Genomic DNA, 13362 nt, shown 5'->3' on the forward strand with positions numbered 1-13362 from the left:
CCGGTGGGCAGGGAAAGCAGGGAATACAAGATTGTTTAATGAGCGGCCGGCTTTTTCAAATTAGAAAAAGCCGCCGGAGCAGTGTGAATGCCGTGCAGCGCCGGTGATCGGGGATCGGCGAGTATGAGAGAGGGGGGGACACTTCAGTCACTCGGGGGATTAGCGGTCACCGGTGAATCCTTCACAGGTGACCGCTAATCAGTACACGGCACACAGACAGAGCCGCAGCATGACAATGAAGTCGGCTGGAGTTCACCCGAGTTCATTCTCATTGCGCTACTCTGTCTGCTGTCTGCCGACAGTTTTCACGGTGGTTTTAACGGATGTGTGTTTTAGGCCTGACAACGTCCCCAATGACTAGCTAGGTCGTTCTGCAGGTCCAGATCGCTGTTGCGTCGTTGGCCAGGTCTGCCTGTTTGACAGCTCACCAGAGACTTTGTAGCGATCCCGGCCAGGTTGGGATCGCGGGTGGGATCGCTAGAAAGTCTGTGTGTAAAGGGGCCTTTAGTCATTGCACAATCTCTATTGCGAGCCTGGTGTGGGTGGGACAGCTCCCTGGGCTCAGCTATATTCTTAAACCTTAATTCCTTGATTATTTTAGAATGGCTGCACCCAGTAATCTATGTAATACACTGTTGGATTAAGAATCTCCTTGCCTACATGATGTTGCTGTCAGACTAGGTAGCAAAACCCTGCTGCCATATTCCTTTTAATTACGAGATGTATGCCTGGTTTTCTTTCACTTCCCCATTCAGATGAGGCCTGGCTTGGCACATGGAGATGTAGGAGATTAGAAGCGGCGATCATCCATATTTAGGCCCACCTTGACATGGTTGGATGGCTTTTGCGCTCTTTGATCAAAAAAGTGAAAATTAAGTAACTTACATTTTTAACATTAACAACAACAGTGGAGTTCATGTATTCAGTTATTGCTGTGTGCTATATATACAGCCCAGCTCCTTCATAGTCAGCAAAGCCTTTTTGGTTGTCCCGAATCTATCACCAAATTATAAGGTTACGTAAACTAGACAATAATTTAAAAATAAAACATCATAGCTTTCACAAAGTGTTTCCAAAAAATGAACAACCCCAGGGTGTCTTTTCAGAGGCTTTATTGGTACCTTCATAAAAAAATAAAAATTGTGCATTTCAGCACGGAGCCAATGCATTCATCAGGCTGGTTTAGTGCAAAAATGCGCAACCTTGTTTAATGAAGGTACCGAAAAATGCTTTGGAACAATACCCCTAATTCTTCCTTTTCTTCAGCATCACTTTGTTACTTCTGTTTTTGTTTTGTTTTTTTATTTTTATTATTGGTTTTAACATCTGCATTCTCCAGCTGACTGGTCATGTTGGAAAACCCAGACTACATACTACCTCTAATACCATGTTTAGCCACATGTTTTTAATGTGTTTTTAGTTACAGTTCTGTACTTTAGAACGTCCTGTGTTTTTCCTATTTCTTTTGTAGTATACTATACACTACAGAGAAAGCTGTCCATACACATTACATTATTTGCCATCTTTTGCCAGATAAGATGAAGTTTCAAAATACCAGAAATACAACATGGCAGTGTCAATAAATACTCCCAAAACCCCTTGCAAACTACCACAATATTATTTCTTTTTGGATAGTCAATAGTAGCCAAGTACAGCACTCTGCGGTAATCCCCAAAACCTTGAATAGAGTCGGGGAGGCGCATGTTCGACCTCCACTCTATACAAACTCTTCTCTGGAGAGCCACAATCTTGGTTGGTGGAAACCAGCAAGGTAATAATTTACTAGTTTGATACCAACTCTTAAGGTAGTTGAACAGGCATTAGGCATTAAGGTTTCTTTTGTGCTCTTCGTTAATACGGGAAAAGTGAAGCATTGAAAAAAGAAAAATTGGGCTTGAAAAAATTTAAAGCTCTACTTACTCAGGGGATCTAAGTTTTTAAAGTACCACTAAGGGTTTTTTTGTTTTTTTGTTTTTATTACACCACTGGAGTTCCTCGCCCCTTGTATTCTACTCATCTTCTAGCAGCTTCATCTTCTATCAGTGCCACTTCAGTCTATCTATGGCGATTTGTGACCTGCTGGCAGCTCCAGTGTTTGCTGGAGCGCATCAGAGGTCACAATTTTAATACATCTACATGGAAGCCTTGTTCTGGCTCTCATAGACTTGTTCTGAACCATTGTGATGTAACTTCTGACTTCCAGCCAGTCAGAATTTACGGGGACAGGATGGCGCTGCGGGATCGGAGCAGTGTCTATTAAAGGGTGAGGATGCTGGAAGGTGAATATAGGGAAGATGTTATTTTTGTGCTACATGTCCTGATGAAGGGAGCAGGGCTCCTGAAACGCGTAGACACAAGCTACAATAAAGGAACATTGAATATCTTCTTGTTCTGATGCCTGGTGAATAGCGCAGCTAAAACCCTTCTCCACTACTCTCTGTAATATAGGGAAGGGAGCGTAGATTTAAGTGCCACTCTAGTGCTGAATAAAAAAAAAAAATAAAAATATTGGAATGGTGCTTTAATGTAAATCCCACCATACACATTAGATGGCTGTCACTTAAATGAATAGTTCTGCTGGTTCTTCGTCCTTCAGCCATCTTGGCCAGCACAGCATATACATGAGCTCTTATTTGGCCAAGTTCCACTGTGTTCTTTTAGTTTTGTGCAAACGAAAGGATTGGCAATCTGAAATATGACATGTAGGATCCTTTTAGGGTGGGTGCACACGATCAAGACACACCGCGTCTAGGACGGACGCAGTGTGTCCTCTCCTGGAGGGCCGTAAATGCTCTCCACAGGAGACCGCAGTGGCACCTGCCCACGATCAGGGTTTGAGCCTCTGCGGACTTTCTATCTGCCCGTAGAGAACACGTGTCTCTGCAGCATTAATTGACATGCTGTGGCTCAAGAAGCCGCATCGGTTAGTTTACGCTGCGGAGAAAAGAAGCACAGTGTACATGGGATTTCTATAAATTCCATCCACTGGGCTTCTTCTACTGCACAATGTAGCATTGCGGATGCAGCTGAAAGACACTGCTTCCAAAACTCTGCTATTACTGATCGTGGGCACGTACTCTTACCCAATAATCAATTGTCCAGGAACCCCTGTTAGTGTCGATGTCAGAGGGTTTGGCTGATATTAGTCTGTTTTATGGGGGTGCTTAAGACATAGTATATTCCTGGCATACAATAATGAAACATGAAGAGGATGAAGATGGGGAAAAACATTTACAATGTTAAACAATTTAGTTAGGGAATGTTCACTGTATATTTTGCCTCAAATTCACAGACAAATTGTGTTATTTCGTGAATTCCATCTTTTGCACTGAGGGGCTGTACAAGTTCAACTAAAGCCTGGTCTCATTCAGGAACAAGCGGTAATTTGCAGAAAATTACGGAAGTGTCCTCAGACAGTTTGTCATTTATTTTAGTGAAGGTGCTGATCATGAAGACACGTGTAGATTGTCCCTATGGCTAAGCAAAGGAGACAAGACCTATATGGTGAATTTGCACAATGTGCCTTCAGTACAGTAATTGCTGTTTTTTTAATTCCAGGCTCCCGCTGGAAGTCTATGAGTAATTCAGAGAAGCAACCATACTATGAAGAACAGGCACGGCTGAGCCGACAACACTTGGAGAAGTATCCAGACTACAAATATAAACCACGACCCAAACGTACTTGTATTGTAGAGGGAAAGAGACTGAGAGTAGGAGAATACAAAGCTCTAATGAAGAACCGAAGACAAGACTCACGGCATGGATACGTTCTGCCGTAAGTACAATACCAGTAAGAGAATTTTTTAAATATTTTTTATTTTTTTTTTTGCTAATTGAAATAAAAATGAAGCTTAGAAATAAATAGTAAAAGTATAAACATATTAGTTATCTGGTCATATAATATTGATGATGTACTTCGGATAGGCCATTATTATCAGACTGTTGAGGGTCTGATACCCCCACTAATTAACTATACAGCATTGCACCTGCGTTGAATGTTTACATATAACAGCCGCTGAGCTAATAACAGCTGATCAGTGGTGTTGCCAGGTATTGGAACTCATTGATCTCATATCGGTAACCTATTCTAGGGACTGAAGAACCCCTTTAACATGTACAATGACTGCACAACCAGTGAATATTTCCTCTTAATTTTTGCCCAGAAATTGTTTGAGTGTTTTTATCTATTTCTATAAATTTGTCTGAAGGTGGGAAGAAAAGCGATCTAAAAAATTGAAATCACAAGAAAAATGCAATTTCAACTTAAAAAATTTCAACTCGCAAATGTTTGAGAGCGCTGAACAACAGCTTTTCTGCATAGAGCACTCCTGTTAAATAAAAGAGTGAACGATAAACTAAAAATTAAAACAAAAATACAATGGGAGGGTAAAATATAAAAACCTAAAGCTTGCTGTGACACTGGTATTTGCACCCTTTACATTAAATTACTATGAAACACATTTTGACTCGCCTGTGGTAAATCATAAATGAGAATTGCCTGTGATAACTTGTCGGTGCCCATGTGAAATTAATTAGCCAAAGAATGATGACTATAGTGTTTTAAAAAGTCACATGGTAGGCACTGTTGCTTTGTCACAATGGTGAAGACAAAGGAGCTGTCTGAGAATATCCTTAGCAAACACAATACTTCCAAAGGGTATAAGGCCATCTCCTTGGTATCCCAGTTCCAACAGTTGGCAATGTTATTAAGCAGTTTACTAAGCATGGAACCGTTAAGACCCTCCCTTGACTTGGCGGTGAGAGGAAAATTGACGAGATGTCTTTGAAGGGTGGTGAGAATGGTGGAAAAAACACCATGTCAAACAACCAAAGACCTGAAGGCCAACCTGAAAGTCTGGGATCATGGTTTCAACAAGTACCATATGCCGCACACTAAACCACGCAGTGCTTTATGCGAGAAGGCCTATGAAGAAACCATTGCTGAAGAAAAGACATAAAAAGGAAAGACTGATCTTGGCCAAAGAGTACCTTAACAAACCACAATCCTTCTGGAAAATGTTCTGTGGACAGATTAAACAAAAATAGACCTTTCTTTGTCGCTCCATTGGGAGACCCAGACAATTGGGTGTATAGCTTCTGCCTCCGGAGGTCACACAAAGTATTACACTTTAAAAAGTGTAACCCCTCCCCTCTGCTATACACCCTCCCGTGCATCACGGGCTCATCAGTTTTATGCTTTGTGTTGAAGGAGGCACACATGCACTCATGCTCCCATTTTAGTCAGCAGCAGCTGCTGATTTATCGGATGGAAGAAAAGAGGGCCCCTCACAGGGCCCCCGGCATGCTCCCTTCTCACCCCACTGAGTCGGCGGTGTTGTTAAGGTTGAGGTACCCATTGCGGGTACACAGGCAGGAGCCACATGCCGTTTTCCTTCCCCATCCCTTAGGGGCTCTGGGAGAAGTGGGATCCTATCCGGTCATCCAGGCACTGGGACCGGGCTCCCTCCGCAGCCCCTGAGGGAATCTGACGGACAGGAGACTGAGTATCATCAGGGACAGGGCCCTGCATCTACAGGTACTCTGTGTCCCCTTGGGGACGGTGCATAGAGCACCTGGACCTCAGACGCTGCAGCGACTGTAGTGATTGGTATGACGCCGGGACTACCGCGCCGACCGCGCCTGCTTGCCGGCCGCGGTTTTAACTTTAGTCCCCGGCTTTTGCGGCCTAGTGCCTTAAACTCCCGCCCCCGGCCCTGCCAGTCAGGGGGTAGGGCGGGAGGGTCGGTCGGACGCCGACAGTGAGGGCTGGAGCACACTTGGCTGTCCTCCGCCCCCCTCACTAATCACTCTATGGCACAGATCCCCGCACAGGTACTCAGTGTCCCCTTAGGGACGGTGCATGGAACACCTTGGTCTTGGCAGCGATTGCGGGGTTGAACAGGACTACCGCGCCGACCGTGCCTGCTGGCCGGCCGCGGTTTTCAACTTTAGCCCCCGGCTTTCTCACAGGGCCACTCGGTGATCACTTACCTAGACGATCTTCTAGTCAAAACACCTTCAGTTCGGGGCACTGCCTTCGGCATGGAAACAGCCCCACGGGTCTTCACCAAGGTCATGGCAGCAGTGGTGGCGGTCCTACAAGCCTTCCTAGTGGCAGTCACATCACTCAAAAGAGTGTCTGAGCTGGCAGCGCTGTCAGGCAAAGCCTCCTTCCTGGTGTCTCACCAGGATAAGGTGGTTCTTCGTCCGGTCCCGGACTTTCTCCCTAAGGTATCCCCGTTTCATCTCAATCAGGATATCTTCTTACTCTCTTTGGGTCCGCATCCAGTTCACCAATGTGAACAGGATTTGCATTTATTAGATCTGGTGAGAGCACTCCGGCTCTACATTTCTCGCACGGCGCCCCTGCGCCGGTCCGATGCGCTCTTGTCTTTATCGCGGGCCAGAGTAAGGGATTTCAGGTTTTCAAGTCAACCTTGGCTCGGTGGATCAAGGAACCGATTCTTGAAGCCTACCGTTCTTTTGGGGCTTCCGATTCCTGCAGGGCTGAAAGCCCATTCTACCAGAGCCGTCGGTGCTTCCTGGGCATTGCGACACCAGGCTACGGCTCAGCAGGTGTGTCAGGCGGCTACCTGGTCGAGTCTGCACACTTTCACGAAACACTATCAGGTGCATGCCGATGATTCGGCAGATGCCAGCCTAGGTAGGCGACTCCTTCAGGCGGCAGTTGCACACCTGTAAGAGGGGGCCGTTTTTCGGCTCTTTTTATCGAGGTATGCTTTTACCCACCCAGGGATTGCTTTTGGACATCCCAATTGTCTGGGTCTCCCAATGGAGCGACAAAGAAGAAGGGAATTTTGTTTACTTACCGTAAATTCCTTTTCTTCTAGCTCCTATTGGGAGACCCAGCACCCGCCCCTGTTCCCTTCGGGCTGTTGTTCTTTTGTGTACACATGTTGTTCATGTTGAATTGTTCTTTTGGGTCATGGTTTCAGTTCTCCGAACATCCTTCGGATTGAATTTACCTTAGACCAATTTATAAGTTTCCTCCTTCCTGCTTTGGCACCAAAACTGATGAGCCCGTGATGCACGGGAGGGTGTATAGCAGAGGGGAGGGGTTACACTTTTTAAAGTGTAATACTTTGTGTGGCCTCCGGAGGCAGAAGCTATACACCCAATTGTCTGGGTCTCCCAATAGGAGCTAGAAGAAAAGGAATTTACGGTAAGTAAACAAAATTCCCTTCTTTTGGCAATGCAAAGCAACAGTTTGTTCACAGACGGTGCAATGAAGCTTACAAGGAAAAGAAAACCTTACTAACAGTTAAGCATGGTGGAGAGTCCATAATGCTGTGGAGTTGCTGTGCTGCGTCTTGTACTGGAAGCCTTCACCGTATCACAGGAATCATGAAATCAGAGAATTATAAAGAGATTTTAGAGAAGGCATGTCCTGCCCAATATAAGAAAACTTGGTTTAAATTGAAGATCATGGGTTCTCCAGCAAGACAATGACCCAAAGCACACATCCAAAAGTACACTGAAATGGTTGAACATGAAAAAAGGAACTGTTTTAAAATAGCCAGCAAAGAGCCCTGTCCTAAATCCCATTGAAAATTTTTGGGATGAGCTGAAATCTGCCATTGGGAAAAGGAACCCTGTAAACATTTAAGAGCTTCAACAAGAATATTCTCTCACTTCTGACATGCTACATACACTGTTTCGAAGATTCACACATCTGCTTGAGAGTAACCATATGAGAGAAATGGACCAATTTATTTTTTTTAATTGTCATCCTAGTTGCTTCAATTTTTTTTTCATCCCTTTTTTTCATTGAAGCAGGTAGACTCATACTCATTGCCACGTGGCCGCTGTACATGGCAATAAAGCCAGCGAATCTACACATCTCGCCGTGTGTGCAATGTGAGGATTCACCAGTCTGCAGTCATATATACAGGTATATAGGGGGACTGCAGATTTTTGGATTGAGATCCGACAACCCCTTTGACGCTTGACAATGTATCCATAAAAATAACAGATGAAACTAGGAAGGAACTTTGAAGTACCAAGAATGTCTTCCTAGTTTCATTCATGTCTCACAGATTCCCATAGACGTTAATGGCCAAGTCTGATCTGCAAAACCGATGCATTTAGGACATCCTCTGAGTCTCGAACCGGAGACACGGACCCATTCTTAAAACTGATGTGTGAATGGCTCAATGACGCTCTATGGGTCTGAGAAATAAAAACAGCACTAGGACTTATCACACAGATGCGTGAAGGTGGCCTAACTAAATATTCACATGTTACATGTTGCTTTCAGGGCCATGTCCTATTTATCACAGCACATCTTGGTAATTAGGAGCTTAATTTTTGGAATAATGTGGAAGTTGTCATGTAAACTGTACTGTATAAAGGCTGCACCTGTGTGGGCACATTGCCCTATAAAATCTCTCATACAGGAGGAAGTCTTCTATAATTGAGACATTTAATTAAAATAAATACAAAAGGTTTTCCACATCTGTTGTACATGGTCTAATGCAGTCAGTGCCGCGCAGCGTATCTTTTGTGTCCTTTCTAATTAAATAACTGCAGAGTACAAAAGGGAGAGCCAAGTAGATGTTATTTCATTAAACAAGGCACAATAGGAGAACAGTTGCCTCTGAATTAGACTGTCACTTTGTTAATAGATTATCAGCCTATTTGTAGAGCTTGCAGTGCAGGTTTTATTATAGGGCTGCCCACTAGATAAGCACAAGTACCAGCATTTATTGATCATTCGAACAAAAGTTTGTCTTTTTAGAAATATGCTCATGGATTGGTAACACTTTCTTTTATTATTCCTCCTGCAGTTGGCAACTAACCTCCTGCTAATGTGTCTGTGCTGACATCTTGTTACATTTTCATGTGTCAGAACTGTTCACACAATAGTTTTTTTGTTTTTTTTAAACCTGCTGCATCGTTTTAATGGGGGTCTTGTGTGAATGGAGAGGTAATGCTCCTTCATGACCAAAACTCCATTCACGTCTATGGGACTGGCAGAGCAGATATTCAGATATATTCAGATATGGAAATGGAGAATAGTTGACATGCACTATAGATTTTGTCATGCATGGGACTTTGCAATATGCACCCAGAACCAGAAGCAGTTCTAGGTGTATATTGCCAATCCTTGCCTAACTGTCCCAGCCTATAGCAGCATAGATAGAGATCTTTAGAAAAAGTATTTCTAAACATATTTGATCTTATGCTAATGAGGCCAGCAACTAGTCGCAAGGGCATTACTTCCCCCGACTAGGCCGCCCTCTTAGCATGGTAACTCACCCACAGGGGCGTGCTAACATGCTACTCAATGCAGCATCACCAGCGGGGATGTGCGTACCTGTGTCCACTGTCTCTGCTGTTCAGAATTCCCTGGCACTTCTGGTCATGTGCACTAGACCTCGCTGAAGTCGGGACACGTACACCCGATTTCATACTGTGCATGACCTAAAGTGCGGTGGACTTCTGAACAGCGGATGCAGGTATGCACGTCACCGCTGGTGATGCTGATTGAGTAGAATGTTAGCAAGCCCCTGCGGGCATGCTACCATGCTAAGAGGGCGGACTAGTTAGGGGAAGTAACGCCCTTTCGACCAGTCTCTGGCCTCTTTATACTTTTTCTAAAGATCTCTTTATATATGCTACTATATACAGGGACGGTTAGGCAGGGATTAGAAATGTGCACCCAGAACTGCTCGAGGTTCTGGGTGCATATTGCACCTGACAGGTTCACTTTAAGGGGTGCCAGTGTGTTGTCATGGCAGCCATGGGGCTGCAATATTGGCTGTGGCTGATCTTCAGAGACTAATTTTACTATATATTGCAATTCAGTGCTATTGCAGTATATAGTATACGCCAGGGGTGTCAAACCCGTCTGGGTATATTGGTCACACATTGAAAAACGTAAATTTCACGGCTACATTCTTTGGAGGATGAGATGACTGCTCGTGACACCATTTTTTTTGTTCTATACACCTTTTGATGATTTTGTTTTCCATTTTCGCTGTTATTTGCTAAACTTTTTTAGATGGCATTAATCATATGGGTTATGGTACAGTTTTTTGGTTTTTTTTTATAGTTTGAGCCGTTACGGATACGGCAATAACAAACGTGTATTTTGTTTACTTTAGTTGTTGGTGGCAAAACATTTTTTTCATACTTTAGGTAGAATTTTTTTTCTTTACAATATTTTTTATAATTTTTTTTGTCCTTTTTTTGGGGTGTGGGGGGCCTGTAAAATAATTCTGTCTTACAATTAACATCATATAGTAATTCTGCCCAGCATGTTATAGTGATGTCCTCATCCTGGTTCCCATCCTGCAGTAATTTCCCCCATCCTGATCCAGATATTGTAGTAATATCCCCCATCCTTGTCCCCATATGGCAGTAATTTCCCCCATCCTGGTCCATATATTGTAATAATATCCCCCATCCTTGTCCCCATATGGCAGTAATTTCCCCCATCTTGGTCCACATCTTGTAGTAATGTCCCCCATCCTTGTCCCCATACTGCAGTAATGTCTCCCATCCTGGTCAGTAAAAAGAAAAAAAACTACCAAAATTGCGGTAATTTTGTCCCCACAATTTCATAAAAAATTTAATAAGACCCTATCAAAACATATCCACCCAAAATAGGAGATATAAAAATGTCCTCTCACCATACAAGACACACTGCTCCATCAATGTAAAAATGAAAACATTTAGAGTCTTGTAAAATTGCAACACAAGTAAAAAAAAAATTTTCAACATTTTAGTTTCTGATCTGTTAAATTGTTGTTTGCAGAAGTCTCAAAATTTACAATAATGAATTGCTTTGTTTTTCAGATCCCAAGGTTCCATGGCAAGTCCTCCATCGCCATCTGGTTTCCAATCCCAGTCTCTGCCAGGAATGTCTCACTTGCCCACTTCTGATATGTACCCAGCGCAGGAGAGCAACATGCCAGTAATCATCAACACCAGAAGTCTTCAAAGTACGGATCCAAGAGGGTCTGTGCCACGTATGCGTGAACTATGCAGTGATTCAGATGACTCGATCAAGAGTGAAGGAGAGCTTGTAGTTATAACAGATTAGCAACGGCCAATGACCATACCTTCTACTCTGGTGTTCTGTAAATAGAGACAAAGTCTCACACACCCCTTCCCACTTTTGCAGAGGGGACAATGGAGAGCACCTCCATACTTTCCAGCTCTGGTGTCGCTGTCTCTTGTTCTTGAATAGGTTATATTCCTATGGCTTGACATAAATATATTATCACATTGAGCTGGACTAAAATCATCTGGAATGCTTTAGCACTTTTAGGATATACGCTATTTGCAAAGCAACGCTGCGTATTTTCACAGTGGCGCTTTCTTAAAGTGAGGTGAAATTCTGTTGCTGTGCACTTCAAATATAAATGGGTTTCTGTATATTATCTGTGTTTTTTTTCTTATAATTTTTGACACTTGCATTACATGCAAATGAATTAAAAGACAAATTCAACAAGCAGTTTAGTATCAAAGTGATGGCTCACCCCCATTGTACTTTCTAGAGGAGAAATGACTGAGGGGATGGAGATATTCAACAAGGCCCTACAAATATTGCTTCCTATGAGAATACAGAAGTATACGCTAATGCTTCTACTGAAGGCTAAAATTCAGTCCATTGTTGTTTGCCATCTGCATATGATGGTGATAACTTCAACAGTGGCTGTTAATGGTCAAGGAACTAGTATCACGAGACTGGTACCACCTACTTAAGTGAACGGATCCCTGATTTATTGCTAAATTTCAGTTTGTAACCATAAATGTTCTCTTTTTGGTCCTGTTTGATAGGTGGTGTCACGGCAGCGGTGTGCAATCATTTTATTTACATCTCCATAGTGCCTTATTGAATGTACTGAAGGGATATAACCGAAGAACCCATAATTCTCATACCTCATAAGAGATACAATAGATATATATATATAAATGTATGTATATTTTTATACCTGTGTAAATATAGGTCATAGAGATAATGGATTTTTTTTTTATTTTGATAAAGAAACAGAAAATAACTTAAGTCTGAAATATTTCTCTAGTTCCTGGTTTACTGTACAGAATAAAAAAAGATAAATAAACAGTCTACATTTTGTGTGAAATCGGGCTTTGACTTAATTTATTTCTTGCAGTAGCATATCTTTTTCTTTTAAAATAAACTGGCATGGAGACGAGGGAAATTCTCCCCAGGCCTAACATTTTTACTATAATTTCTGCCAGAAATTGGCGTAAATTATAGTTCACAGCTGGAAAAGAATTTGCATTGTGCAGCTGTGCAGAGAGATTCTGAATTTATAGGATTTATAAATTAGGCCTTCCTCCCACTAAGTGAAATTGCCCTGATCTAAGGTTTACATACCCTTTAAAGGGAACCGGTCATCAGTTTTTCAGCCTCTAAGCTGCGGCCACCACCATTGGGCTCTTATATACAGCATTATAACAGGCCGCTGTGTAGAATGTAAAAAACACTTTATAATACTTATCTAACGGTCGCGGTGCAGTGGATTCTAGTCAGATTGGCGTCTCCGTTGTCTGGTGCCAGCACCTCCTCTTTCGGCAGTCTTTGTCGTCCTTGTTCTGTAGCCGAGGTGCATAACGCGTCCTACGTCATCCACGCTCGCTGGCAGTGAGGTCCTGCGCCGGACCAGCGAGTGTGTATGACGTAGCATGCGTCATGCACACATGCTTCAGAAGAAGGTAGAAGATGACCGAAAGAGGAGGCTCTCACACCAGAGAATGGAGACACCCATCTGACTAGAATCCACCGCAGCGCGACCGTTAGGTGAGTATTATAAAGTGGTTTTTACTTTCTACACAGCGGTCTCAGCTCTTATATACAGCATGTTAGAATGCTGTCTATAACAGCCCACTGGTGGTGGCCACAGCTTATAGGGCGAAAAACTGGTGACAGGTTCCCTTTATGTATTTGAGCTGGCACATATGGGTTAATGCTATAAAGGTATGTATCCACACGAGTGCTGGTTGACTGATTCTTCTCCGTGTCTGTTTATAAGGTAATTGGCCAGATTGTACTAACCCTGTTATAAATTTAGACAGTGCACACCTTGATGCATTTTCTGCAAGACTGTCTAATCCTAAGTTCACCATTTTCAGTGTTGAAGAGCATTTACAATAAGATATACAATATAATGTTATATTTGAGCTTACAATATCTGTATTGTCACACTTCTCTATTTGTGAGTAGCATTCCTGTTGTGGACTTCCAACTCGGTACATTTTTACAGATAGAAGGAAAACTGTACATCCACAAATCTAACAAAAATAAAATAAAAGGTCTTTATTGATTTTTTTTTCATGAAAAATTTGAAGAAAAAAAATGAAACTTAACAT

The 13362-nt window shown here is 42.8% G+C and overlaps 1 protein-coding gene across 4 annotated transcripts in view; it reads left to right on the forward strand.

Annotated features, from left to right (window-relative positions):
• SOX13 (SRY-box transcription factor 13) overlaps positions 1–12113 on the forward strand; it is a 58985-nt gene extending 46872 nt beyond the window's left edge. For 3 of the 4 annotated variants that reach the window (XM_075335637.1, XM_075335638.1, XM_075335639.1), the window contains 2 exons: positions 3559–3775; positions 10822–12113. In XM_075335637.1, coding sequence (XP_075191752.1) covers positions 3559–3775; positions 10822–11068 — 464 coding nt within the window. In that variant the 3' untranslated portion in view covers positions 11069–12113. Of the gene's footprint in view, positions 1–3558; positions 3791–10821 lie in introns of all 4 variants that reach the window. The other variant, XM_075335640.1, reaches the window with a different exon arrangement.
• The last annotated feature ends 1249 nt before the right edge of the window (positions 12114–13362 follow it).

This window comes from Anomaloglossus baeobatrachus, chromosome 2 (genome assembly GCF_048569485.1).
Source record: "Anomaloglossus baeobatrachus isolate aAnoBae1 chromosome 2, aAnoBae1.hap1, whole genome shotgun sequence".
In the NCBI taxonomy this organism is placed as follows: Eukaryota; Metazoa; Chordata; class Amphibia; order Anura; family Aromobatidae; genus Anomaloglossus; species Anomaloglossus baeobatrachus.